Raw genomic sequence first — 27,151 nt, forward strand, 5'->3', positions numbered from 1 at the left:
CTGAAAGTCGTAAACATTACAAGTAGAGAATATCTTTATTAAACGATAAATTTAATCGTTTTAAATTGGCAATTGAAATTTTGGATTTAAAAAATTTTATCTCTTAAATTAATAAAAATTACCTGATATATATATAGATTTATAACATTAAAATTAATAAATAGTTGTGTCATTATGTTGTTACTATTGTCAAATTTCTTATAACAATTGAATAATTAAATTAATCTTTATATTCAATCACTTAAAAACTTTTATTATATTTAATGGCAATTAGGTGCAACATTAACTTCTTTCAAAAATATAAGTTAAGCCTTTTTATTTTCAAATTTTTTATGACTTCATGATGAAACTTGTAAATTAGGATTTAGAAATATATTTTAGTCATCTTACTTTTACAAAGCAATTATTTACATTTAGATAATGTTTTATAAACTCTCCTATATAATCATATCTACTAATCTTTATATTAAATGCCATTTCTGAAATATTTATTTAAGTTGTCTTTTAGGAAGTATTTACATAGCAATCATTTTTAGAAAAGCTTTCTGCAGCATTATTATTGAAAATCCTTATATATGGACAGAAGGCCAAAGAAATATTGTTAACTTTTAATTTACCTTACTACATAGATTGGAGAATTTAATGGGACCCCCTCTCCACTGAAATAAATTTTTATTTATAAAGTAAATTAAATATGTTATCCAAAGGGGATTTACATGTGTAGGGGGCTAATAGGTGGTCTTTTCTATCATTAATTTTACTGGTGGTTTTTAGGTCCACTTAATTTAGGCCTTTACCTATGTTATATTTTTATAAATATAGTTTGGATTATAGCTGTTATTTAAAAAAGTCATTAATTTTTACTAATTTATCTTTCAAAATCATGTTAATACTGATTAGTGGCTTGAAATAAGCTGTTTAACAACACTAATGCTGATATATTGTATATTTCTTAAGGAAAGGGTGACGTGGAGTGTGTTGGGGGAGAATATATATTAGTTAAGAATGATATTTATAAGAACAGGGAAATTTTATTTGCCTGAGTTATCTGAACCTCGAATCAACATTAAAAAACATTTAGAGAGAACAAAATATATGTATTACACAGTAGTGTTGTTAAATGACTCATTTTGAGCCGATTTTAAAAAACGGCAAACTCAATATTTTATTAGAAAAATTATTATGCAAACTAAAATTTTGCTCATAGGTGGCACATAGGTTTGAACATCTATTAACGAAATCTCGAGGCTTAGACAATATTTTTATGGCTAAAATATTGAGTTAGCCATTTTAAAAATCGGCTGAAATCGAGACGTTTAACAACATTATTACACACACAGCTCGTATTAATTTTTTTCCTTTATAAAATTAATCATTCAAAATTTATAAATAATGGGTATTGGGTATTTAACGCCTATTTTTTTTTAGAAAATTTGGACCCTCCTTTCAAAATTAATAAATAAATTAGAATAAAATATAAGAAGAATTATTCAAAATTGAACTTTTATATTTTTGTTATTTTCTCAAACTTGATTTCAAAAAAGTTTAAACAAATTAATTCTATAAGTAATATGTTATAATGATTAATTTTTTTTATTTAAAATGATAAAGTTGTGACTTTACAGTTGTAGAGTCCTGTTCTTACAGGACTGACAGGCTGACTGGGACAGGCCATCTTTAATAAAATATAGACCCAGCCATGGCCTGAAAAAATATATTTCCATATTCTTCGTTTTTTTTGCCTGATTGAACATAACAATTAAAAAATGAATTCTAGAAAAAAAATAAAAAAACTTTTTTTTTATATAAAAATTTGGAGGTTGAAAATATTTACCATTCATTTCCGTATCATATTTTGTAATATATAAAATTATATAGATAAGCAACGTTTAAATTATCAGTCGAGTTATAATAGTAGTGTTGTAAAACGGCTCGTTTTGAGCCGATTTTTAAAAACGGCTAACTCAATATTTTATCTAGAAAAGTATTGCATTATTGCATAAGCCTCGAGATTTTGCTAATTGATGGCTGGATCTTTGTGCCATCTATGAGAAAAATCTTCAGGCTTCTGGATAAAATAATGGGTTAGCCTTTTTTAAAAATGGGCTCAAATCGAGCCGTTTAACAAAACTACTGAATGGATACTTAAATTTATGCATAAAATAAAGAATAAAATAATTTTGAGATATAACTTCTAATTCAATTTATAAAATGAGTCAGGTCAAGAGCTAAATCTAGACTTGAAAAAAATTAGCGAGATTTGAGTGAGCTTGGGTCAAATAAAAATTTGATTTTGAGTCCTTTAAATTGTAAATTCACTCATTTCATTTACTGTATAATTTATTTTATTATTTTTTTTTATTTCATAGTGATAAATTAAGAAGAACTAAATTTGAAACCATCACATTCCAACATATTTAAACTATGCAATCTCATTGGATCCGTTTTGGAAGCATTAACACTTTACAACGTTTCTTTATGATATCTCAAATCTTGTTATGGTTTTTTCCGGATCCCTCTTCATTCGTTAAATCTCCCCATAACTCATGGCTTTTGCAAGAGGACGAGAATCATATCCTGAATTTCACGAAGTTTTGCCTTGACCAAATATTTACCAAGTACGGTGGTTGCTCTCGTGATACCCAAAGTGCTGTCAGGTCTACAACCACGTTGACACCTGCCTCTCTCATTGAATTGTCTAATAGAAGGGCTATGCCCGAACCCGAGCAAAACAATAACGAAAATGCCGTTATTAATATAACCCAATTTACGCTGCTGTTATCTAAAATAGGTCTCGACACTAGCCCCAAATCAACCAATCCCAGAGAATCGATTAAAAAGACGAAAACTGACGAAATGGTTAATGATATTAATATAACTACCGTTTCAAACAATGTAAACATCGTAGACGCTACGAATGTTAATAATAGAGTCATGAGGCAAGTCAAAATGGAGACGTCTGAATTGAACGGAGATGAATTTGGAAAAGTTTAAATGCATTCATTTATAAGCAAAAAAAAAAATTTGAAAAGTTTTTTTTAGAAAATTAAAGAAAGAAAGGAAAGTTGGATATAAATTATTTTCGATAAAATTTAAGTGTATCTTAAAAAAAAATGGTCTGCCTAATTTTGAAATACCAACCCGCATTTTAAGACTATATTTAAACATACGTCAGCAGTTGAATTATCTTTCGAAATTAATAATGTATTAAAATGCGACTGTCATAAATATTTTTTGATAGGCAGTTATACTTTTTTAAAAATCGGCTCAGAAGGAGCGATTTTGCTCACTACATACATCTTACTCATCTCATAAACTTTTTAGTATAACCTCTATAATGTAACTATAACATAAGTTATTTAAATATAATAATGATCAGTTTTAGTTTATATCCAGAAATCTAATAGTATCCACTTAACATTAATCTATTTACATGATAAGTAACAAACAAATATATTATGAAATATGAAATAAATTTTTTCAAATTAATACGCCATTTTATCGGATCGGATCGGAAAATTTTATAATATTGGCCAATAACCGATATTTTAATTAAGATAATAATAATAATATCAAATCATGCTTATCATCTATTATAATTAATTAAACAGTAGCGTCACTAGGCGAGGGATGGGGCAGGGACTCGAGCCCCGTGAAAACATCATTGTTGAAATTTTAAAATTAGCCAATAATAACCAGAGTTTATAATGCTCCTCAAAATAAAAAATCTTCAAAGGATTTTGATCTCTGAAGATTTTTTCTTTTAAATGAAGAGGAAAATGCTTAAATTTTGGTTTTTTTGATAATTTATACTAAAGGCCGAAATATCAAAAAATACGAATCACTATGAGTGTTGTGATTTTAATATATTTATCAGTGATGTAAAATCGCTCATTTGAGTCTATTTTTAAAAACGACTAATTCAATATTTTAGCCATAAATTTAAGTTTCACGATTTCGCTAATAGATGTCCAAACCTTTGCCATCTATGAGCAAAATTTTTATGCGTGCGTATTATTTTTCTGGATAAAATACTGAGTTATATATTTTTAAAAACCGGCTCAAATAAAGCGATTTTTTATTACTTATATTTATGATAAAACTTAGGCGTAGCCAGTGGGAAAGGAGGGGAGATCTCCCCTTCGGAAATTTACCTGATTATGCCAAATAAACTAAAAAAAATCCCACTTATCTGTAACTCGATTCATTTTATGCGGTGTATCTATATCAATTGAAAAGTATCTTTAACAACTGGAATTTATTAAATAAAATCCAAATAAACAGTCAACTGTTGTAATCAATGTTTTTTTAAAGGATATATTTGTTAAATTAATGCTTTTAAAAGATGAAATATAGAACCTGTCTTTGGCCATGTATTTTATTTACTTTATGGAAAAAAATTAATACAGTGGCAACAAAAGGATTCATTTTTGTTTTTTAATCGGAAAAGATCGCCATAATTTTGATATTTGAAATATGCCATATATATGAAGATATATCGCTATTAATTTTGATTTTTATATTTGAAGAATATCGCCATTATTCTATATTGGAAGAATATTGTTGGAGCACTTTACTAAGAAATAAATGACAAATTAATTTAATCAAAGTTAGATATTTGTAATGAAAAATATTAAGGCTATTATTTAATTAATATTCTATATTTGATTAACATTTTCTTTTTAGTAACTACTATAAATAATTAAATTATATAATACAGACAAACAATCTTTATTTAATTCTAATTTATTCATAGAATTAATTAGCTGAATAAAAAAAATTAAGTGCCGCAACATGGGCCAAAAATTAATATTCTTAAATCTAGTTTTTTATTTATATATATCGTGAAAATTAATCAATTAAAATCCACTCCTTAACTCAAAAATCTTAAAAATATCAAGTGGAGCACTCGCATTCTAGACCGACGATATAATTTAAAAAAACTATTAAATATTAAACAATTTTTGTTCTCTCAAATGCTAAAATTAACATTAAAATCAAAATTGTTGGAGTATATTTTAATAATTTAATAAATTCGGATTCCTCTATAAAATGGATTTTTAATTAAAAAATCGTGATTTAAATTAAATAGATTTGTATTTCCATATCGTGCCGCCACTTATAGATTTTTTTTATACGAAAATGGTAGGAATATAGTCTAGCCTTTTGGCCTTGTTAAAGGCTGTTTATAAAAGTATCGCAGTACCTTAATGCGATTTTTTTTTAAAAAAAAATAGCGTTTAATCTTTAAAGCTACAAAAAAAGGTAGCGCGCAACTTTAAAAAAACCGTAACTTGGTTCTTAAATCCGCAAGGACATGTTGGATAAGAAAATTGGTGTTGAGCTCAAAGCCGAACCATATGGAAGGGTAGGACGCGATTTTTAAAAAAACCCCAAATAGTTTTGGGATGCACATGACGAATAAGATAAAATAATGAATACGCTAAAATATAAAATTATTATATATTCAATTTCGCCACAAATGCGATAATTTATTTTTTTGTTTGTTTGCTTGTATACGACTCGAAAATTATTAAGGCATGTTTATCTCCTCGCGGTATCCTGAATCAATTCAATATGCCCCCTTACAAAGGCATCACTAAACACGATTTCTTGGCCCATATTTGCCCCGTGTTAATATTCCAACTGGACCAGGACGAGTGCCGACGCGCCCTTGTACCCGCTCAAACATCTTTTGTCAAATCTCAACAACAGATGCTTTCGGATTCAAGGTATCCACCTCATCTTAAAACAAAGACTTCGCGACTTATATTCGCGCCTAAAAGTTTTTTTTTATATTTTAAGTATATATTTTTATTTTAAGTATATATTTTTTTAAAACATTTGAAATATTTTATGAAAAGTTATAGGGAGGAGGTGGGATAATATTGGAAAGAGAGGGAGAAATTTAGGATAGATGCTTCAGTTCTATTACTACCTATTTTTTCGAGTCCAATAAAATAAAAATCGAAATCAGATATAGGGGGGGGATTAGGGAAAAATTGATAGATAGAAAGGAAAATGGAAAAATTATAAGCACTAGGAGTAGAATTAGAGAATTTTGATATTTTTGGAAGGAAGTCATTAAGAAAATCAAAAGTACTTATAACTAATTTGTTCAAATAACACCCAGCCCGAATGATTTGAAATTGAAATCCTACGCAGTCAGGGTCAGGTTCGCGGTGAAGCTATAATAGGTACCGTTTAAAAGCTATACGCACCCAAATTAAAGCTAATTCGAAATGTGGAGAGAGAAAATAAATATTACTAAATTTTAACGATGCGAACTTATTATTCCACCCATTATTTTTCTTTAAATAATCTAGATGGAATTGTAACTTTAGTTTTTTTTTACCAATAATGGTTTATGTGTTTTATTAAAAAAAAATTTTTTTTCTATAATAATATTTTGCTAAAGCTCTTCCCCCCCCCCCCCATCCCCCATCATGATTTATTGAATTTATAGTTTGTTTACTCACCTACCAAAGCAATACAAACATTAAATCTAACCTGTAAGTACGGTAATGTTATACTATAAAAAAAACTTAAAATATTTATGTATACATTTTCTTTTCATCTTAAGTTGCGATAAAAATTTATTAGGACTATAAACTTTACGAAGTTCACTAATAATTAATTTGCTTGTACTTTTTTACTCTTTAAACAATTATACCATAAATGTAGTTTAATATAAGCATTTATAATTAAAATTTAAAGTTTTTTTTAAAAAAATATGTAGATATAATAGTTACAATATATTTTATTTGCCAAAATATGATTGGGTGATTATTTTTTAGATAAAGTATTTTAGTTAGATATCCACACTCCAAACTGACCCTCGAAGAAGATTTTCAAGGGTCAGTATATTTCGGATCGGCCTGAAGCATAATATTTTTATTTTGTCCTAGCTAAAGTTAAAAGCCTGATTCGGGTCGATTTTTAAAAGCAGCTCGATTAAGATTTTTGACTAATCCAAATCTCTCTACCACCTAGTGTTGTTAAACAGCTCGATTGGAATCGAATTTTTAAAACGGCTGACTCAATATTTCAGCCAGGAAAAATATCGCCTAAGCCTCGAGATTTCGTTAACTAATGTCCAAACCATTGTACCACCTATGAGAAAACATCTCTAGGCTTATATCATATTAGTTTGGACAAAACCTGAATTGGGTCACTGAATCGGGCTTTTTAACAACTCTAGTCTTAGTTAGTCCTTTAAAAAATATTTATATTTTAGCCAGGACCATAGTTTTTTTTTTGTGGATGAAAAATACTCCTAAATTTGCATTTATTCATAAGGTTTAAAAGTTGAAAAAAAATAAATATTTTAAACAATTTATTGGCCTATAACCCGGCCCGCGGACCTGACTTCCAGGTCGGGTCATAGTTAGCGCGAATTTGCGGCTGCGAAGTCTACAAAAATGCAGCATATTTTGTGGAATTCGCGAGGGTCATGCAGATATCTGATTCTATTACAAAATATATACTATACACAGGGTTGGGCAAATTTTCAGAAAATAGTATTCGGATACAGATACTTTATGAAATTTTGTATTTAAGATACAAGTTACCTTAGAAAAATTTCTATAAGATACAAGATACTTCTATCTTTTTTAAAAAAGTATCTAAGATACAAGATACTTTTTTAAAAACTTTAAATAGTCAAAATCAAAATGTATAAAGCTTTATTTTCTTATTAATAATATAAATTTATAAAAAAAAATTAAAATAAATTGTAGAAAATAACAAATTTATTATATAAGATAATGCTATATTTTTTTTAATAATTGTATGATTAGTAAATAATAATAAATTATCATCATAAATCAACATTATTTTTTAATATTATTAATTTTTCAAATAATTTATCGTTCAATCTTTGACGATTAGGTCTATTAACCATATTAGCAAAGCTAAATAATCGTTCAACGGAGGCAGAGGAGGGTAATATTGTGTTATATTTAATAAATATTTCTTTTATATATTTATAACTATTTAACATATTTATACTGCGCCTGTCATCTTTCATATAATTTAGGACCTCTAATTCAATATCATTTATTGAATTATTAGAATTGGATGTGGTACTTTTAAAACATAAGTAATAATCATCTCATCAATTGAAGATTTTGTGACGTATTAATTTCAATATCATTTTTAAAAATAATTAAAGCTTCATGTATTAACAAATCCTGAAGGTATTTTTTTTCTTTTTCACTATCAATCCAACGATTTTTGAAATAGGGATGAGAAATAGTTGCCAAAAATGCGCTTAAAGTTATTATCAAAATCATATATATTTTTAAATCCTTTATTTAAAGAATTTTCTACGGCAATAGCTAATGGTTTGCACAGTTTGAATTAAATTTGTAATTTTTTTTAACATTTAATATTGGAGCTGATTCTCCAGCAGTTGATTTCACTTTGTATTTTGTCAATCGCTATACCCAATGGGGACATTATATTGCAATATTCTTCTAAATATTGAATTTCAATATCTCTTAATTTTGGAAATTCTAATTTTTGACATAATTTAGGAAGTTCCCCTTTAAATTTTAATAAACTACTAAGACTATCAAACATACTATCCCATCTTGTGCAGCAAGGTGTAACTAATTGTTTTCCTAAAATTGCTTTGATAAGTTCAGCATTTTTAGGCCTATTAATAGCATTCCATAGCTTAGTACATTTGGCTATTGCGGGATGATGAATTTTAGAAATGTTAGGAGAATATTTAATAGCTTTCTCGACATCTGTTATGGCAATAAGACTTATTGTATGGCATAGACAACGAATGTGGGAATATGAAATGATGATAATGAATATGATTTATTATATAATTATATATTATGCTTTTAGATGCTTGACAAAATTTGATGACGAGTCTGCAGAACCACTTATAGATTTGTGGCATTCTTTAAATTCCAGTAATTTTATTATGATCATGTTGAAGTACTTGAAAAAATTTCCCATTTAAAATACTTAATTTAAATTTATAGTTATATTTTTCGGTTGGAGAATCATCTGAAGATGAGTATAAACATATTATTCTATTTTCTTCTTCCATTATTTTAAAATAGACGGATATAAAACGATTCAAATAAAATATGGTAGTTCTAATTGTTAGCAAATTGCTATATGACGACCAACGTCATATATCATAAATTATTTTAAAATATATAAATTCTGATTAAATTTTTCATTTAAATTTTAAAACAATATCATTTTAAATTTGAATACTATTTAAATTAACTAATATAAATTTTTTTTTAAGTATCTGTATCTTTTTGAATACAAAGTTGGTTAAGATACAAATACTTTTAAATAATATGTATCTTAGATACTGGACACAAAATACTTTCCAAAATTTAAAAAAGATACAAGATACAAATATCCGCGATACTGCCCAACCCTGACTATACATATTTAAAAAACAGGAATCCGTGCACTCCACTCACCTATCCTCAACCTTATTGAAATTTAGATAGTAAGGTCTCATAACTGTGATAAATATCGATCCAAATTTTCGTAAGCATTGGCAATGATGGGTGTTTAAAAAATAATAATTTCTTATTCTTTTAATTAATCAATAAATTCCCTAACCCTTATATATATATTATATTATATGCATAAATATATTTCCTAAAATATAAAAATATTTCATCATTCTTATAATGTTAAATACGCTTATATCATCCTAAATTTTAAATTTAAAAAAAAATGTAATTTTATTTAAATTAATTACGCATAAATTAAAAAAAAATAAAATAAAAATATATGTATTTAAAAAAAATAAAAATTTGTTTCGATATTTATTATGAAATAGGTGACATTGAATTTCCCTACTAATGAATCTCCCTTTCCCCAATTAATATATATGTTAGCGTCAATGCGTTTTTTCCGGCAATTTGTTATTTTTTCTTAAAGCATTTTTTGAGCTCGTTCTTTTAAAATTTATATATCGGATTTTACCAGAAATTGTATTCCAGCATTTTTAGAATACCTATCTTTATGAATTTTAGATAATTTTGCCCTTAACCTTTGTTGAGTAATTTCTAATTTATATAAAAATTCTAAGGAAAAACGAATATAAATTATATTAAGTTTAAAAGTTCAGAGCGAAATTATCTCATATTTATAGGATAGGATGATAGAAAACATTTCCGCTAAAATCAAAATTTTAATTTAAAAAAAGACGCGCTCAAAAAAAATGAAATAAAGTTGAAAAAATAACACATTGACGTCACCATATAAATTTTTTAAATATCACCTATCTATGTATAATATATATATATGTGCAATTAATTTGTAAAATTATTAAATTTTTTTTGTTGCAAAAATTGTTTTGTATTGTATGCCTAAATAAAATGCGAAATGATGAATTATTTTTCGTATGATAATTTTTTGAGACTTTTTAAAAAATAATAGAAAAAAAAATCCTTTCATAATCAATAGCGCCACTAGGGAAGGATCACGATCTTATTGCGCGTATTTAATTTGAATCCGCGTGCTTAACCCAAAACGTTCCTTTTGATGTAAGTTTAAATCAAAAAATTGACCTTACGTTTAATCTTTTAATTTTCTCAGATTATGTTGTTAGGAGTTAGATTGATAAATATTTAACATCTTTGAAACTGTTGCTAACTATTTCTCCAATAGCAGTTAGGAGCGGACTTCGCGCTGAGAATGAAGTCAGTTTTTTAAAGACAATTCTTTTATAGATGGGAAAAGTTTAAACTGATTAATAAATAAAATAAGGAGAAGGAAGGTAAGAAAGGAAGTAAGACTTGAAATATATATTCAAGATTTCTGATAACCCTAAATTGAAGCGAAAAGTTATTAAACTGGATTTTTTTTAATGGAGGTTTATTTTATACTGTATGCCAGAAGCTTATCAGTAGATATTCAATTGATATTGATTTGATCGGCTATCATAATCGGCCATAAAAATATCAACCGATACCCGATATCGGGCCTGTTTAAAAATGAATACCAATCGAATAGGGCATTATTCGATTCTCGCGATGAATAATCAAACGAATAGCAAATGCAACTACTTGTACATATCGAATTAGCACTATTCGATATTCGTTTTTGAAAGGGCCTATCCGATATTTCTTTTTAAAGAAAAAGACGGAATGGTTACATCCTTAGTCCCGATATTTAACAAATCTGGTAACATTCCTTAACGCATTATCTCGTGTTTTCAAGTTCATTTTTTTCGTTTTCAAAACATAATATAATTAATCTATTAAAATTTGGATAATATTTTTGGGAGAAAATCAAAAAAATAAATAAATAGAATAATATTTTATAAGATACCATACCATACTAAAAAAAATCTAATATCGTAATTCCTTTAAAGTTTTCATAATTAAATTTTTATTTTTTCATATACCTTTACCTTCGAGGTATAATATTTTTCTTCTTTTTTTTAGTATTATGCTTTTTTTATAAAATTACAATATTTACCTTTCTTATACTATAATTAAAGAAGTTATATAAAGCGGTAGGCGGTAAATTAAATATAATAACAAACAAAACAAAGATAAAATGAATAATTTTGAATTGAAATCAATTCTTGTCATCTTAAAAAACTTAACGTAAATAATATAAAGTAATGTTTAAAAATAAAAATATAATAATTATTATTATAAATTTAAATATTCTATATTTAAAACCTAAAATGTAACTTTTTTTAAAAAAAATTTGGTTGTCAAAAAAAAAACTTTTAACTTAATTTTTTATAATAAATAAATAATAAATGCATTTTAAAATAACTTATATATAATTATATAAAGATAAAAATATAAAAAAGTAATTAATCTTTTTATAAATTATATTACTCTCTTTGTGTTGTTCTATTAAACCAAATTGAGTTCATAATTTTGTTATGTGGAAATCTCGTAAGCATTTTATTTTATATATAAATTTGCATCTATTTGTTTTTCAAAATAAAAAAATCATATATAATATGTAATCATGGTTGGGCATAATATGTAACCACAAATACATTTCAAAAAAAAAAGTATTTGAATATAAATTAAATACAAAAACTTTTTGAAAATGAAAACAAATATATTTAAAATATAAAATACTAAATAAGTATTCTAAATACAAATATTTTGATGAATACTTTTTGGAAAGTAGATTTTTACGGTATCACTGAAAATTATTTTTTACTATTAACCATTTTGTAAAATTTTAATAAATTATTATGTAAATAATATCATCTTCAGGCAAATCAGGATTATTTGTTATAATTAGCTTTCTAAATCATTAAAACATTTAGTGATATGGAAAATGTTCAGAGGTCAGCAATTCATTAACAACACTAAATGGTACCCAATATTAGACAGGAATACAACACAAAATCTTTTATTTTCTTTATAGCTTATATAAAATTTTTCATATTCTTTAGAAATATCATACTCTTTTTTTAACAGCTCGATATATAAAAGATGATTTGGATGACTTATTAAATAAAATTTCGGATTAGACTTGAATTCTTTGAGTAAATAAAAAATACTTGGATTTGATTGGTCATACAAAAAATTTTTTAATATTTTTTTGTTGATCGGTTAGGATCTGAAAAAATAAGTTGGATTCATGGTACGATTTGATATATTCCCATTTCAGAAATAAATCAATTTAAAAATGATTAATTATATGATTTTTTAAATACAATGATTATCAATTTTTATATGTTAGCTTAAGTACCTTTATAAAAATATCTTTTTTTTCTACCGCCAGAGGCCCGAAGCATAACACGTTATATCTCTTTATCGAGTTATGCTGCATAGTATAAGTATTATTAAACACACCTCGATCTGAGCCGATTTTTAACGGCTAACCCAATATTTTATCCGGAAAAATTTGATGCATGCATGAAGATTTTGCTCAGAGATAGCACAAAGGTTTAGATATTCTATTAAATCTCGAGACTTACGCAATGATTTTTCTGGCTAAAATATTGAGTTAGTCGTTAGGCTTATATCGAGCCATTTAACAACATTAGTGCCTATGATCTAATATAACGATTTTTTTTGCCTTTTTTTGACACTTTAATTTAAAAATCAAAGTTTAAATGATAAAATTGTATGTAATAAAATCAAAGTTTTAAATAGTAAAAGCCTTTAGGATGTTTAAAATTACCATTCAAATAAAATAAGAAAACTAGAATTGACGTTATAATTATCCCATTGAAGTTTTTTAAAAATATTTGAAATTTATATTTTTAATTACAAGAAGAAGGAAAAAGAAGCTCAATAGTGAAATGTCAACAGCTGACCGCGATTATTATTTTCATGGTGCCATAAATTTTTTTTTACCATAAAAAAATTATAATTTAAACAGTTCATATTTCAATTATGAACGATTTAAGGGAAGGATAAAATTTTTATAATGGGTTTGTTTTTCTCCTTGCTGAAATAATAATATATATAAAATCTTTAAAAATTTTTCTTATAAGCTTGGGTGTATGCGTTGATATCTGTCTTCATAATCAGCGTTGTGGGATTTTTATTGGTCTTGATATTTTGCCATTTCATATCCACCAATCGTTCGAAATCATCTAAGAATGATCCTTACAAAGCCCGCAAGGATAGTACTTTGTTATCGCAATTCTGCGTAGCTCTAGCTGTGGGATCCTTGGCCGGAGACGCCTTATTACATCTCCTGCCACACGTAATAATATGAAATCGATGATTTTTTTTTTAAGTGAGCACATTTATTAAAAATATTTTTTTAGATATAGTAAGTTTTTTTAAAAATATTTCTGGTTTTTTATATAAACATATATAATTTTGTATTTTAAATTAGATTTTAAATAATATTTTGGTATAAATATTTGCAAATGGATCTTTGAATTAAAAATCATAGCGATCATATTGTAGTTAAGATTGCAATTTTAATTATAAATGACGGAACCCGTAGTTGTGAGTTCAAATACTAATTTAAACTATGATCCTTAATCATAAGAATATCCGGATCGATATCTCCTTTCTTCCCGTAACTATTAATCAATTATTCGGAGTTTGATTTTTTTTAAAAGATGTTCAAAATTTTGTTTTTTCCAAAAAATAAAAATTTGTGGCCTTAAATCATGAAAGATTTTATACGCATTAAAAATCACAAAAGAAGAAATTATAAAAAATATTTTTTTTACAAAAAATTAAACTTGGAATTATAGATAAAATTTGACCAATAGTCCTGTTTGAGTGGGCATTATAAAAAAAATATTGTTTTTAATAAAAATCTTTAGAGATCAAAAATGTTTGAAGATTAATCCTTTCTAAATATTAATTGAATATAAAATGTCTAGATTAGGTCGATAAATTTCCTGTCTATTGGGTATTTCCCTTTGTTGTAAAATTCCACCACTAAATTATATAAAATTTTTGGATTTTGTAAAAATTATATTATCCAACTAGATAAAGATATATTTATTTTTTTGTAACGGAACTAGTAGAGCGATGTTCGATATTGTACTGGACCATTCTTATACCGAACTAAAGATTCATGAAAAAGAACGGATCATGGTCCGACTTCGGACCATAGAACATCAAGATTCAGACTAAATAAGTGTTGTTAAACGACTCGTTTTGAGCCGGGTGTTTAAAATGGCTAACTCAATATTTTAGCTAGCTTCGAGATTTCGATAATATACTAGATCTTTGTTCCTTCTATGAGCAAAATCTTCAGGCTTGCGTAATATTTTCCTGGATGAAATATTGAGTTGGCCGTTTTTAAAAATCGGCTCAATACGAGCTGTTTAACAACAAACTAAAGGTCTACAATGGATTCGTTTCACCCGCACACACCCGCCCAATTTCCGTGAATTTTAAATATATTTTGAGCGAAATGAGCAATTAAAAATAATTTTTTTAAATTACCATATTTTATAAGTTAAAATTAAAAATACATTAAATACATAAATAAAGAGCCCAACCAGTCATTAAAATAATTTTTAAACATGGGGGTGGGGGTTCATAAATTTTTTAAAACAATTGGTAAAAATTTCCCCGTTGCAGACCTCTAGTTCAGACATATATTTTTCACTACATATTCTTATATAAACTAAACACGACCATCTTAAAAAACAATATGCGGTTGCTATGCTATTCATCAAATTTAAGAAAATTAATAAAAATATATATTTTATTTAAAACACAAATTCAAGCATAACTTTATATGATATTAATAATACCATACCTACAAGATATAGACAAGATGAATTATAATTTTGGCTTCAAACTTGACTTAAAAAATATTGAAAAAAAAGAAGATATTAACAATTATTTTTATAATTTATATAATACACAAAAAAAAAGGCAATTTTCGAAGCCAACGTCAACGACCACGAACACAATAACAAAATAATTATTTGGAAAGGTTTTCTCACCCTTTCTGTCCTGGTGATGTTTTTCTTTTTCGAAAAATTGATGAGGTTCGTATCCTGCTGGCGTAACGCTCACAAGAATTATTCGTTCGAAGAGGACAAAAATTTTGGCGACGATGATAAGATCAACGATATTCATCATCGTAAGAATATGATCCAACATGTTTACAAAGTTAGTCCTCTGGAAGTTTTGGATGACGGGTGCGTTGTTGTCTGTGATCAAAATAACCAAAAAATAGTATACATTAAAAAGAGATGATTTTATGATTTACACGTTGCATTAGTTGGGTATATAACCTCATGTCGAAATTTTTTTAAACTTGGTCTACAATAAAAGAAAATCAACGTATAAGGCCTAGGCCAGATGTTGGCTATATTTAAATATGGCCAAATGTTTGATGTTTGCCTTTTTTTAAAGTTATTAGTTTTGGCCAAAAATATCACGCAAACTTTGAGATTTTGTTAATAAATGCCCAATCCAACCCTTTCGCCATCTATGAGCAAAATCTCCAAGTTAGTGTTGTTAAACACCTCGATTACTCCAGGATTGCATAATATTTTTGGCAAAAATATCTGGTTAGTCCCTTTTAAAAATCGAGCTAACACTAGAAAAATTATAATGCGAAATTTTACAATGTTAAAATTCGTTCAATGGCATAAATTATTTGTTATTTAATTGATCTCAACAAAACCATATATTAGGTGGGATAAGCTTTATGCGCAAAAGTGTGTTTTGTTACATGATTATAATGTTTATTTTAATATGAGAATATTTACCGACTTCGCATCTTGTACTCATATCATAACTAATAAAAATTTAAATAAATCAGCAGTTGTAACAAGGGCAATTTCCTTGAGTTGGACCATAATCATACAATTTGATAAAACAGCGACCCCTCATGATTTGACCATAATTTAAAAAAAAAATATATGTATGCAATCTAAAATAATGTTTTAGGGGCGAAGACACCATACTTTAGTCATCTGAAAGGCCCCTCTCCACTCCAAACCAAGGGCTTAATTTTTTGAAATAATTTTGGTTGTGTATATGACAAAATTTTTAAATAATTTCAAACCGGGCCTAAATAAAAACTCTACCACACACTCCTTCTCACAGACATGGGTTTGAGTCCTTGAACAGGTCAAAATTTTTTTGTTTGAAAGTGATGCTAGTGTCGTTGTTTGTCAAATCAAATTGTATTTTTCATTATGGTTATTTCCTGATCAGTTCTATTAAATTACTAGACATCCTTATCTGGATGGTGTTGTCGAATTTAGCTAATAATATTTGGGGCATCCAAACTTTATGTATAATAATAACAAATGCCAATTATAGAATTTTGACAAAGAGTATTGCATTGACTGGAATAAGGATGGGGGGGGGGGTGTCTAAAAATTGTTCTCATTATTTCACAACGCTTACATACAAATTAAATATCAGAATCCTCAATCCAACGATGATGACAAGGCTCGATCGGCAATAAATAATAATAATCATTCGACCCTTTATCCTAATCAGTCTAATCAGAATCACGATGATTCGTCGAATTGCACGAACACTAATAGTTACACTCTTTTAAACCAAGATGAAAAAAGTAATTTGCTATTTCGAGTAATTTATTTACCAGAGAAAGAAGCAAAACGAATTATTTTTACAAATAGTTCATAGTTTGAACTGTATTTTTTTAATATAATTATTCTATAATTTTGTAAAATTAATTTAATTGCTTAAGATTTAATAAAGCCTTATATCAGGTCTCCAGAGTTGTTAAACGCTACTTTTAAAAGTAGCGCGCTACCGCTATCGCTATTTGTAAGCTATTTTTAAAGCTACTTTAAAAAAAAATAATTTACAAACCAATTTTTTATTTTTTGCTTATAATGTTATTGTATAGTAAATATATAAAAATCAACACTTATAAATATTAAAATATAGTTAGTTTTGATTATAAAAAAATTTATGTAATAAAAAAAATATTTATGGTAATTTGTTGCATTTTAATAATAAAAACATTTCAATATTATCATCCCCAAGTCTAGAGTGACGATCAGAAAATATAAGTTTTGCCTTACTAAATAATCTCTCGACACTAGCACTTGAGGGTAAGGGCGTATTTAATCTTATATACATATTTTTAATATAAGATAGATTATCAGTAATTTTATTTGCAAGTACATCGTATGTCTGGCATCCTATTATCATTTTGGATTAATGCCACAGATCTTCTTTTTAAAGTATTAGGGTCTAGCCAATGGCTTGTGATTCCAACATAAGCTCAAAAATATTTAATCAGATCAATTTATAAATGTAAATAAGTTTTTCCCTTCTGTTATGTGTCCAACTATCTCCCGTGGTACATATATATATATCTCTGATAACTCTAATATTAGAGCATCTTTCATCGTTTTAAAGTTATCTGCTATTTTATTCATTAGTGTCTGGCAGCATAAAATTGTTGTACCAGGGGATAGAGTTTTAATCATGGTAAATGATGGATTATCAACTAAGGACATTGGCTGAACTGTATAAATTATAAAATCAACAATAACTTTATCAGCCAATTTCTGAGAAATATTGTCTGCATTATTAATTAATTTGGTTTGAATTGAATAAGTCTTTTTGGATATAGAGTCGCCTATACCAAAATTATTTAGATGTTTCTCCATTTCCTTAAAACTCATGAACAGTCTTATAAAATAAATATTATTAGAATGTAAAAATGACAATTTACCTTTAGGTGTTTCTTGAGGTTATAGCTACTGGATTGATTTGAAGAAATATTATTTTTTACATTTTAAACAAATAAATTTGAAACCAGTTTTGGTTATATATTTATTTAAAAAAATTTTCAAATCTAGGGAATATGAAATTTGTATTATAGCTATTAAGAACATTTTCTTCCCTGGTATCTTCCATTTCATTAATATCATTGTCTGAATCACTTTCAACGATTTGGATATCCATAGGCGATGACATTTTAAATTATTAACACGTGATTTGGGTTTATAATACAAATGAAAATATAAATTACAAATATAAATTATATTTTAATTTCAAAATTAAATAATAAATCATAAAAATTATAATTAATTATGATATTATATTTAAATTTTCATGTTTACACTTACCTTCATTATATTTTTTAAAAGTAGCGAAGTAGGCTACTTAGCTACTTTCAAAAAAAGTAGCGCGCTAAAAAAATTAAATAATGACAAAAAAAGTAGCCGCTATTAGCTATAGCTACCAAAAAGTTAGCGCGCTACTTTAACAACTCTGCAGGTCTCACATCGAGCATATGTTTGAAATTACTAATAATAAAACTACTGTATTATAGATCGTATCCACAATCTTGATATGCCCAAATCATTAAAACCAAGGCGCAGAAAATATTTGTCTATAAACGCACTGACTGTCGTATTTGGAGATGCTTTTCACAATTTATTCGATGGATTAGCCATAGGTTTTTAACTTTAAAAATAATCATATATATAATGACCTGCTGTGGTCTATATGCCCCATTAGGTCTAACCCAGGTTTGTATTTTGCATACCGGGTTTGTAAATTTTATTTATTCTTTCCCATCGGGGTTTCAAACTAGTTAAATATAGAAAGCCTGTAAGGTCTCAGATATTTATTAAACATTTTTTTAAACAATAATATTAATTTTCCATTGAAAAAAAGGCGTAGCATTTAGTGGAAGTATTACTGCCGGCATCAGCACTGCGATCGCTATATTGTGCCACGAGTTGCCTCACGAATTGGGTAAATTATACGTTCCTAATTCTTTAAAGTGTAATTCTAAAAATAAATTGATTGATTTAAATCATTTATTTTGATTAAGCTATCCTTTTATTCGAAATTCTAATCATTAGTTATGACCAGAGTTGTTAAAATATATACTTTTCAAATGAATCTAGATACAGACACATCATCTTAAAATTAGATCTAGATAAAGATATCATTTTTTGTATCTAGATACTTTAACAACTCTGGTTATTTTTGTATTCCTCAATTTGATATCTATATTTTCTCAGATTTTACACTCCATAACTTTTTTTATTAAGATTAAATCGCAATATATTTAATAACAAAAGGATTCAGAATCACATCCCTATTAATTAGAATTTATAATTTTGATTGATATAATATTGATATTCGACACGCACAAATTATTTGATTGTCATACGATATTACATAAAATTAAAGATAATGTAAATCTACAACAAATCTACGTCAGTTATGACTTATGATTACATAAGTTATTAAAGACATAATACGGTTTTATTCGATATGATTGTCTTTTAAAAAAAAATATGGGCAAGTTAAATTTTTTTTTTGAATGCAAAGTTACGAAACACATGATTTAATATCGCTTAGCTAAATCCTACCATCTTTTTTTCTTATAAAATATATTATTTTGAAAATAATTGCGGACGCGAGGGATATTAACTTCACAATTCTCCATTTAAAACCTAGCATAACCTAATATCCGCTGGATTATTCCAAGTTGTCTGCCTTGTATTGCTAAACAGCTCGATTTGAGGCGATTTTTAAAAACGGCGGACTTAATATTTTATCCAGAAAATGTTGCTCAAGCCTCGAGATTCCGCTAATAGATGTCCAAACTTTTGTGCCATCTATAACCAAAATCTTCGGACTTGCCTAATATTTTTCCGGATAAAATATTGAGTTAGCGGTTTTAAAAATTGGTTTAAAGCGAACCGTTTAACAGCACAAGTTCTGTCTCCAAATTTTGGGATAATTGTTGTCAAGTATTTACTGATTAATTATTTAAGACAAATTGGGAACCAAGCAATTTTATATCTAATTATAGTTTGATAATACGATATTATCTATTTTAATTATCGCTGAACCCCATATCTAAAGCTAAATATACTACTCAGATTTATAGCCCTATTGTTATCAAATTCGGAATTTGCATTTGGAATCGTAACAAATCTAGGAACCAAAACCAAGAACCAAAGCTTATTTTTAATCTTACAGAAATGAAACTAATTATCTCTATCTCATCTTATTTCATAACCTACTCTATTTCTTTTTATAGGTGACTTTGCTTATCTCATCAATTGCGGTGTGAAACGTAAATTATGCCTACTTTTCAATTGTTTCTCTAGCCTTTGTGCAGTATTTGGTTGTCTGGTGGGGCTCTTTATTTCGTCGGGTAAAGGTCTTAAATCGTCGGTGACCGATGCTAACTACGATGCCAATGACATAGATGATTGGATATTTTGCGCCATCTCTGGCATGTTTCTTTACATCTCATTGTCTAACATGGTATGTATGTTTTGCATGTACTAGTGCTTTATATATATATATTTGTATTTAAAACATTTGTTATATTGCTTAGCTTTGCTTAGGAAGAAATATATTAGTTAAAACGTGAAATTAATCTAATTATATTATTTCTAAAAATATCTAAAAAAGAATAAAGTGGTATATAAATTTCTATATAATGGATTAGTGTAAATAAAGGTTAGTGTCACAATTAGTCAGCACAGAAAAAAAATAGACCCAGGAACGATCTGTACTTTGCACATTAATGGTTTATAAGGTTTTACTCTGATGATGCAAATAGCTAGTTTTTACTATAGATAGTATTTTTCGATAGAGGTTTTGGTCTTAGTAGGGATTAGTCCTACTTTAAAAAAGCGATGGTTTGAGAGCCAGAAATTGCGTTGTTGCAATTACGTGTAAAAATATGATGCTGAAGGGGTATACCAGGATTGGCGATTTACTCAGCCCAGAATCCACGAATTAGTAATTCTTAAACAAGAAAAAGGTCTCAAGCCCCCCAAAAATTTGAAGAGCGCTTTAAAAAATTTAATTTTTTTAAAAAAAATACCCAAAATAAGGTCATTTTGATAAAAAAAAATTCCGAAATTGAAATTTTTTTTGGGCCCCCTAAATATAGTTGGGTAATTACTCTATTTTAGCTGTTTAAGTTAAAACTATCCCTTACGTCTCTGTTTTTTTAAAAAAAAGATAACAAGCTCAAATTTGGAAGAAACTAATATAAATTATGCCTTAATTTTAAGGGATTTCTCCTGCAGGCGCTTAAAGATTGAGCCGAATTAGCCGACATTTTGCCATAACCCACTTATACCACTGAGATTGTAAAGGCTAATGGCGCCACTTGTATCACACATTAGTCATGTCCTGTGAAATATCAATTAGGAACTTGAAATATTATTCGTTTCCTATCTGAGATCTCAAATGTGTTAGAGAAATTAAATTATGTATAATTGAACATAAGACCATGATTAAGATCGCCTTGGGGAAAATATTCACTCTTATCTAGGTTATATTTTATTCTAGGCTACTTTTGCAGGGTCTGATTGCCCTGACTTTTCTACTTCTATGGCCGTCTACTTAATATGCCTTCATGTCATCAATTTACAAATTATGAAGATTTAGGTTTGGTTATTGATATCACGATTTAAGTCATTTATATCTAAACATAATAATATGGGACACCGAGGGTCGTATTGAATTCTCTTGGTGGAAATGATTAATCTATCTCCGAATTGGGGATATGAGTCATAAAGAGTGACGATGACCTTAAAAATTTGCTACGCTTTAGAGAGAGGTGTTAGGAAAATATATTTTAGCCAGGATGCCGTCCTTGTTTGTGTTTAGGTACAATTTGGGTCCGGTGAAGAGAAACATCGCATATGACTTTTATATTGATTTCTAGATTGGGGGATATAATGAACACTATTCTATTAGCCTAAAAAGTAACCGGCACCAAATTATTCTAATCGGATATTAGGTTTAGGGCGATAAGTTTAGCTTTGTGTAATGGTAGAACGGTGATGGGGGTACTTTTCAAAATGTCCCATTATTGTGTGATATACGGAGCAGCTAGATCAAGATTGGCCGCCAACCCCAGGTGAGGCTTCACTTTTGAAAGAAACTGGAAATTCGGCTGCAATCATAGAGATTTTAATATACGCTGGCTTATCGGCCCCTATCACATGATAAGCATTTTAGAAGGAGAACTCGATAAATGGCGACGTCGTAGTAATCTAGATCATTTTAAAATGTACAATAGACATGACGGATTTAATATTTAGGATGTCGAGTGTCTTTATCATTTGTGTAATTTTTATTGTCAACCCTTTCATTCTTTTTGAAGAATGTAGTAAGGCGATCAATGGCAGATAATTACGTATTATTTTTGCTAGTAAGATCGGATATTTGCAGGATCTTTGTGCCAAACGTAATCTAGACCACTGTTTGACAGTTCGCAGATAAAATCAATTGTAAATCTAAAAATCATACAAATACAATTTATACACATAAAAGCCATACCAAACCAATAAACTTTAGATTCAACAACCCGCTAATAGATAAAACCCAATTGCATTCACATATAATGTTGTATTTCACTGTACAACAAATTAATTAAACTAAGGATACAAATGTCATAATTCTGAATAATTGATGCGCCCGCTATCCCATTGCTTTCTCCGCTTTTCTTATTTTTAAGAAGAAATAGTCTAACCCAACGAATAATCAATATTAAGTTTTAAAATCTATAATAGCCAGGACCTACTCTCCAAATATCTAATGAAATTGGCATTTTTAACATTTTACTATCTCTTTATAATGGGATTCGTCATCAGCAAACTAACCAATTATCTTGATTATTTACTAGGCATAGAGATCACTCAAAGCGGCACACTAAAATTTAAAATATTTGGTTCACTTAAAGTTTATACCAAATCTCTGCCTGTCCTAATATTTTATAGTTTGGCATTATTTTTAGCCAAAACCTTAATCCTAGATCTCTACTCCGTCAGACGACCAACCTTTAGAAATCTTTTTTCCTACTTGACCTTCCTTCTAGAGCCACCACAAAGTGAATAGTTTAATCATTTAGTTAGCAATTCCGTCACATTTCTTAAATTGAAGTGCCTAACAGAAAAATATGTCCGTTTCCTTTTTTTTCTCTACAGATAATGGCTGAAAATTTTTTGGAGCCTTCTTTTCTAGAAATCTTGACCAATTTCTAAACAATGAGATTCCTCATGCACGCTCGAAGATAGATTGAATGTATATTATTATGATTGTTTAATTTAAAAGGAAACATAAATTGACAAATCCTTGGTAAAATTATATAAATTTTTCATAATATTACATGAATTTACACTTCGTCGAATTTGTCGTATCGTGTCATTTTTTAAATTATTTTAAATCTTAAATGTTATTCTAGCATGAAATTAAGAGGCAATTATACTTTATTGTTTACTATATTTTTAATCCTGCCATATGATTGTGCCTTTATCGATAGGGGCAACCCTCAACGTTTGGTTAAGGAGGAAAAGAGTATAAGTTTATTACTTTCTGACAGCCAGAGCCCGATGCTCACTAACTGCTTTGTGAACGGAAAACATTGTTGCGAAACTTTCAGATGTTATGACGGAAGAACGAAATGTGCTTGTTATGGTAGCCATTGTGGATGCTATACCAAACGTGATTAAAAAAACTATTTAATTGGAGAAGGAAAATAAATCAATTCGATATGAATGATTTTATAAATTACATCACATGTTCTTTTATTACTATAATTATGTTCTTATTATTTTATTAATATTCTTAAAATAGGTTTAAATGTTTGATAAATATGATCTAAAAGGTTTGAATTGATTAAATAAAAAATAATGTTTTATATATTAAGCTGCACTAATAATATTATTTTGTACTTTATTGTGATTGTAATTGTAAAGGACTTATATTTGGAAGAATACCTCAAAACTGATAAAATTAAACTCTAAAGAAAATATAAGCAATTAAACCGTCGCTCAAATTGTTTTTCAACACCATAGATAACCCTCCCGTACACGACCACAAGTAAGAGTCTAGAAAGAAATTGTTAAGTTATTTTTCATTAAATCTGAAAAAGGTTGCATTTAAGCCAACTCTTACTCACTTAATAGCCAATAAGTAGCGAATTACTCGTAAAACATTTCGCGCTTACAATTTAAAAATTTAGCAAATTATTATTGCATAGGTTGTTTTTCTATTGATGCATTCTCAATATATTCATTAGTTCGCGGTAATGCTCTCTCGATAATAACTGCGCAAATACATTCTCCTGAAAATTTGCTATAATGGGATTACGATAAAGGTTTAGCTAAAAATAATCGTCGTGGCTTTAGTTTCGCGATAAAATATTCAAATAAATGTTTCGCTATAATGTATTCGCTCTAAAGTGTTACCCATTCCGGTTTGGCCGAAATGAATTCGCAATATTGTATTCAGTGTAAATGTTTTGCGAAAAATAATTCGCGGAAAGGATTTGGCGATATTATATTCGTTCTAAAATATTTTGGTATAAACGACATTCTCGGTAAAAAAAAATTTGCTAAAGTGTTTTGCGATAAAAGTTTCGCTGAATTGACCTGATACGAATTTGTATAATTATAGAAACATTACTAGAGGTTTGATAAGGTTTGATAAACTTAAATATAGCTGCTTATAAAATTTTAAAGCAAAAAAGAATTGCAAAAAAAATTTATTTTAAACTTTAATTTTATTTTAAAAATTATCATTGAGTTTATTATTAAAAACGAATTTAAAACATAGGTCACACAAAAAACAATTATAGGTAAAATATAGCTCATATACATATAATAAAATTTAAAACAAATAACTGGATGAAATTTTAAAAACAATTAAGAGATCAGTTTATTTGCATTTTTTATGGAAACATAAGTAGAAATGTAATTATTCTGATGAATAGCCATCGTAATGGCTTGTTTGAAATAGAAGGCTTCATTAAGATTGCCACTTATTTGTCTTAATTTTCTCCCTAATAATATCATAAATTTAAGAAATTATCAAGATTATTGATGACGGGTAGGATTAAAATTACGTTATCTGAATATTTATTTATTTTTAAAATTTCTGCTGAATAAAGTGCTGAAGCATTTCTGCTGGAACGCGGCATTAAATCGATGTATGTGTAATCCCAAGTTACTGGAAGACCAGAAGACCAAGGTATTAGGCTTATGTCATCAGGTCTTCTATTGTTGCTTGGGCATAAGCGATTAAACTCTTTTTTTTCTCTTGGGAATTTTAAAAGATAGAAATTACTAAATTTGAAATTAAATTTAGCTGTAATAATAATAATAATAATAACTTAAAACAATTGATATTATTACATTTTTACATAAGATCCCAGAATTGAGGCAAAAAAACGAAAGTCATCATCATGATCATCACCATCACAAGACAGAAGAATCCAACGATATTGATAATGTAAATTTTCGCGGGATCACGGGCCAAGCATCAAACCAGCTCAAAGTCAAGCAAGAACTCAAATATTTTATCGTTCAAATGGGCGGTATTACAACTGGTGTCACTATCATGTTACTCATAGCCCTATACGAAGAAGATATTAAAGTATATATAATATATGATTTATTCAAATAGTCTAAACTATTAATCTATATTTTTGTTATTGTTCAAAATAGTAAACAAATTTGTCTGGGCTCATGTTATTAGTAATCTACCCTACAACTTATTTCTATGATATAAAAATTAATTATATAAGTTGAAGCTTTAACCAATTTTTGATTTCTAAAGAATTTCAAATGTATATTTTTTTAATAGTATCAATCCCTTATTAGTATTATTATAAATATTATAATTTCCTACATTATCTATTAATATAATATCAATAAAAAACACTATTATATTTTATTATTTTGAAAAATTACAAAAAATATTAAACAGCGGCTGATATCCTAGCGACACGAATAATATCGTTCATTCAAATCAAAAAATCATACTGGTGAACTATAATTCTGCAAATATTCTCTAATAGAAAAAAAACTACTAGATTTACGAATTACTCAACAAACATAATGATTTATAATTCCTCAAAACTTTTATATACATATTTTAATTTATACAAATTTTTAAAGTTGTACATAGTAAATTTTTATATACTCTTTTACACACAACAAAGCACGTTTATTTAATATTTTTGATATATATATAATTATGACAATAATTATTATTCTAAAATAAAAAGATTTTTTTTCATCTTTATTTAATCATATTTCTTATCAATAGGCTTAACTACCCAATTCTTTACTTTTCAAAATCTTGGTTGTTTATAAAGTTTGAAAATAATAAATAAATGCCTGTCTATAAATGGTTAATGTTAGATATAACCAATGACAGATATAATAATACCTAGACTGACGATTAATTCATTAAAAGTGTACATCAATTCAAATTAGCCGGAGACGCCATCTTGGTTACACTAATCATTATTAAAATTTTAAACGAGAGCCTAATTTATTCCTATATCTAATTACCGGATAATCGAGATAATAAGGAAGCAAGTTATCAATTTAATAGTAGTTTTTAACATGAAAATGATTACTATATGTGTTTCCAAAATGGCGGGTCCAGCTGATTTACTTTAAACGACTCTTAAAAATGCATTTTAATGAATGAATTATCAATTTAGATATTATTATACGTCATTGGATATAACATGGTCAACATATGGCAATTACAAAACAACGACCAATTTAAAAAAAAAGAGTAATAAGACATTTATTTTATGTTACATATTAATGGGATCACATGGTTGAGCCCGATCTACTATATATCATCCACTTAGTTGGCTTCAGAAAAGAAACATGGTCCTTACGGGATTCAAATGGATTGAGATGCACGCATTCATCAGACTAGGTCAGAGAGAATCTTCG

The 27,151-nt window shown here is 27.6% G+C and overlaps 1 protein-coding gene across 1 annotated transcript; it reads left to right on the forward strand.

Moving 5' to 3' along the window:
* On the forward strand, window positions 1-26,394 carry LOC135929278 (zinc transporter ZIP12-like). The gene is made up of 11 exons (XM_065465789.1): window positions 1-22; window positions 2,370-2,988; window positions 5,539-5,785; window positions 13,472-13,686; window positions 15,333-15,638; window positions 16,842-16,995; window positions 18,736-18,861; window positions 19,083-19,163; window positions 20,467-20,696; window positions 25,602-25,829; window positions 26,163-26,394. Exons 2-11 carry the CDS (start codon window positions 2,425-2,427, stop codon window positions 26,175-26,177), a joined length of 2,166 nt encoding a protein of 721 aa, XP_065321861.1. The 5' UTR covers window positions 1-22; window positions 2,370-2,424; the 3' UTR covers window positions 26,178-26,394.
* The last annotated feature ends 757 nt before the right edge of the window (window positions 26,395-27,151 follow it).

This window comes from Gordionus sp. m RMFG-2023, chromosome 5, assembly GCF_954871325.1.
Source record: "Gordionus sp. m RMFG-2023 chromosome 5, tfGorSpeb1-WG-v2, whole genome shotgun sequence".
Taxonomy (NCBI): domain Eukaryota; kingdom Metazoa; phylum Nematomorpha; class Gordioida; order Chordodea; family Parachordodidae; genus Gordionus; species Gordionus sp. m RMFG-2023.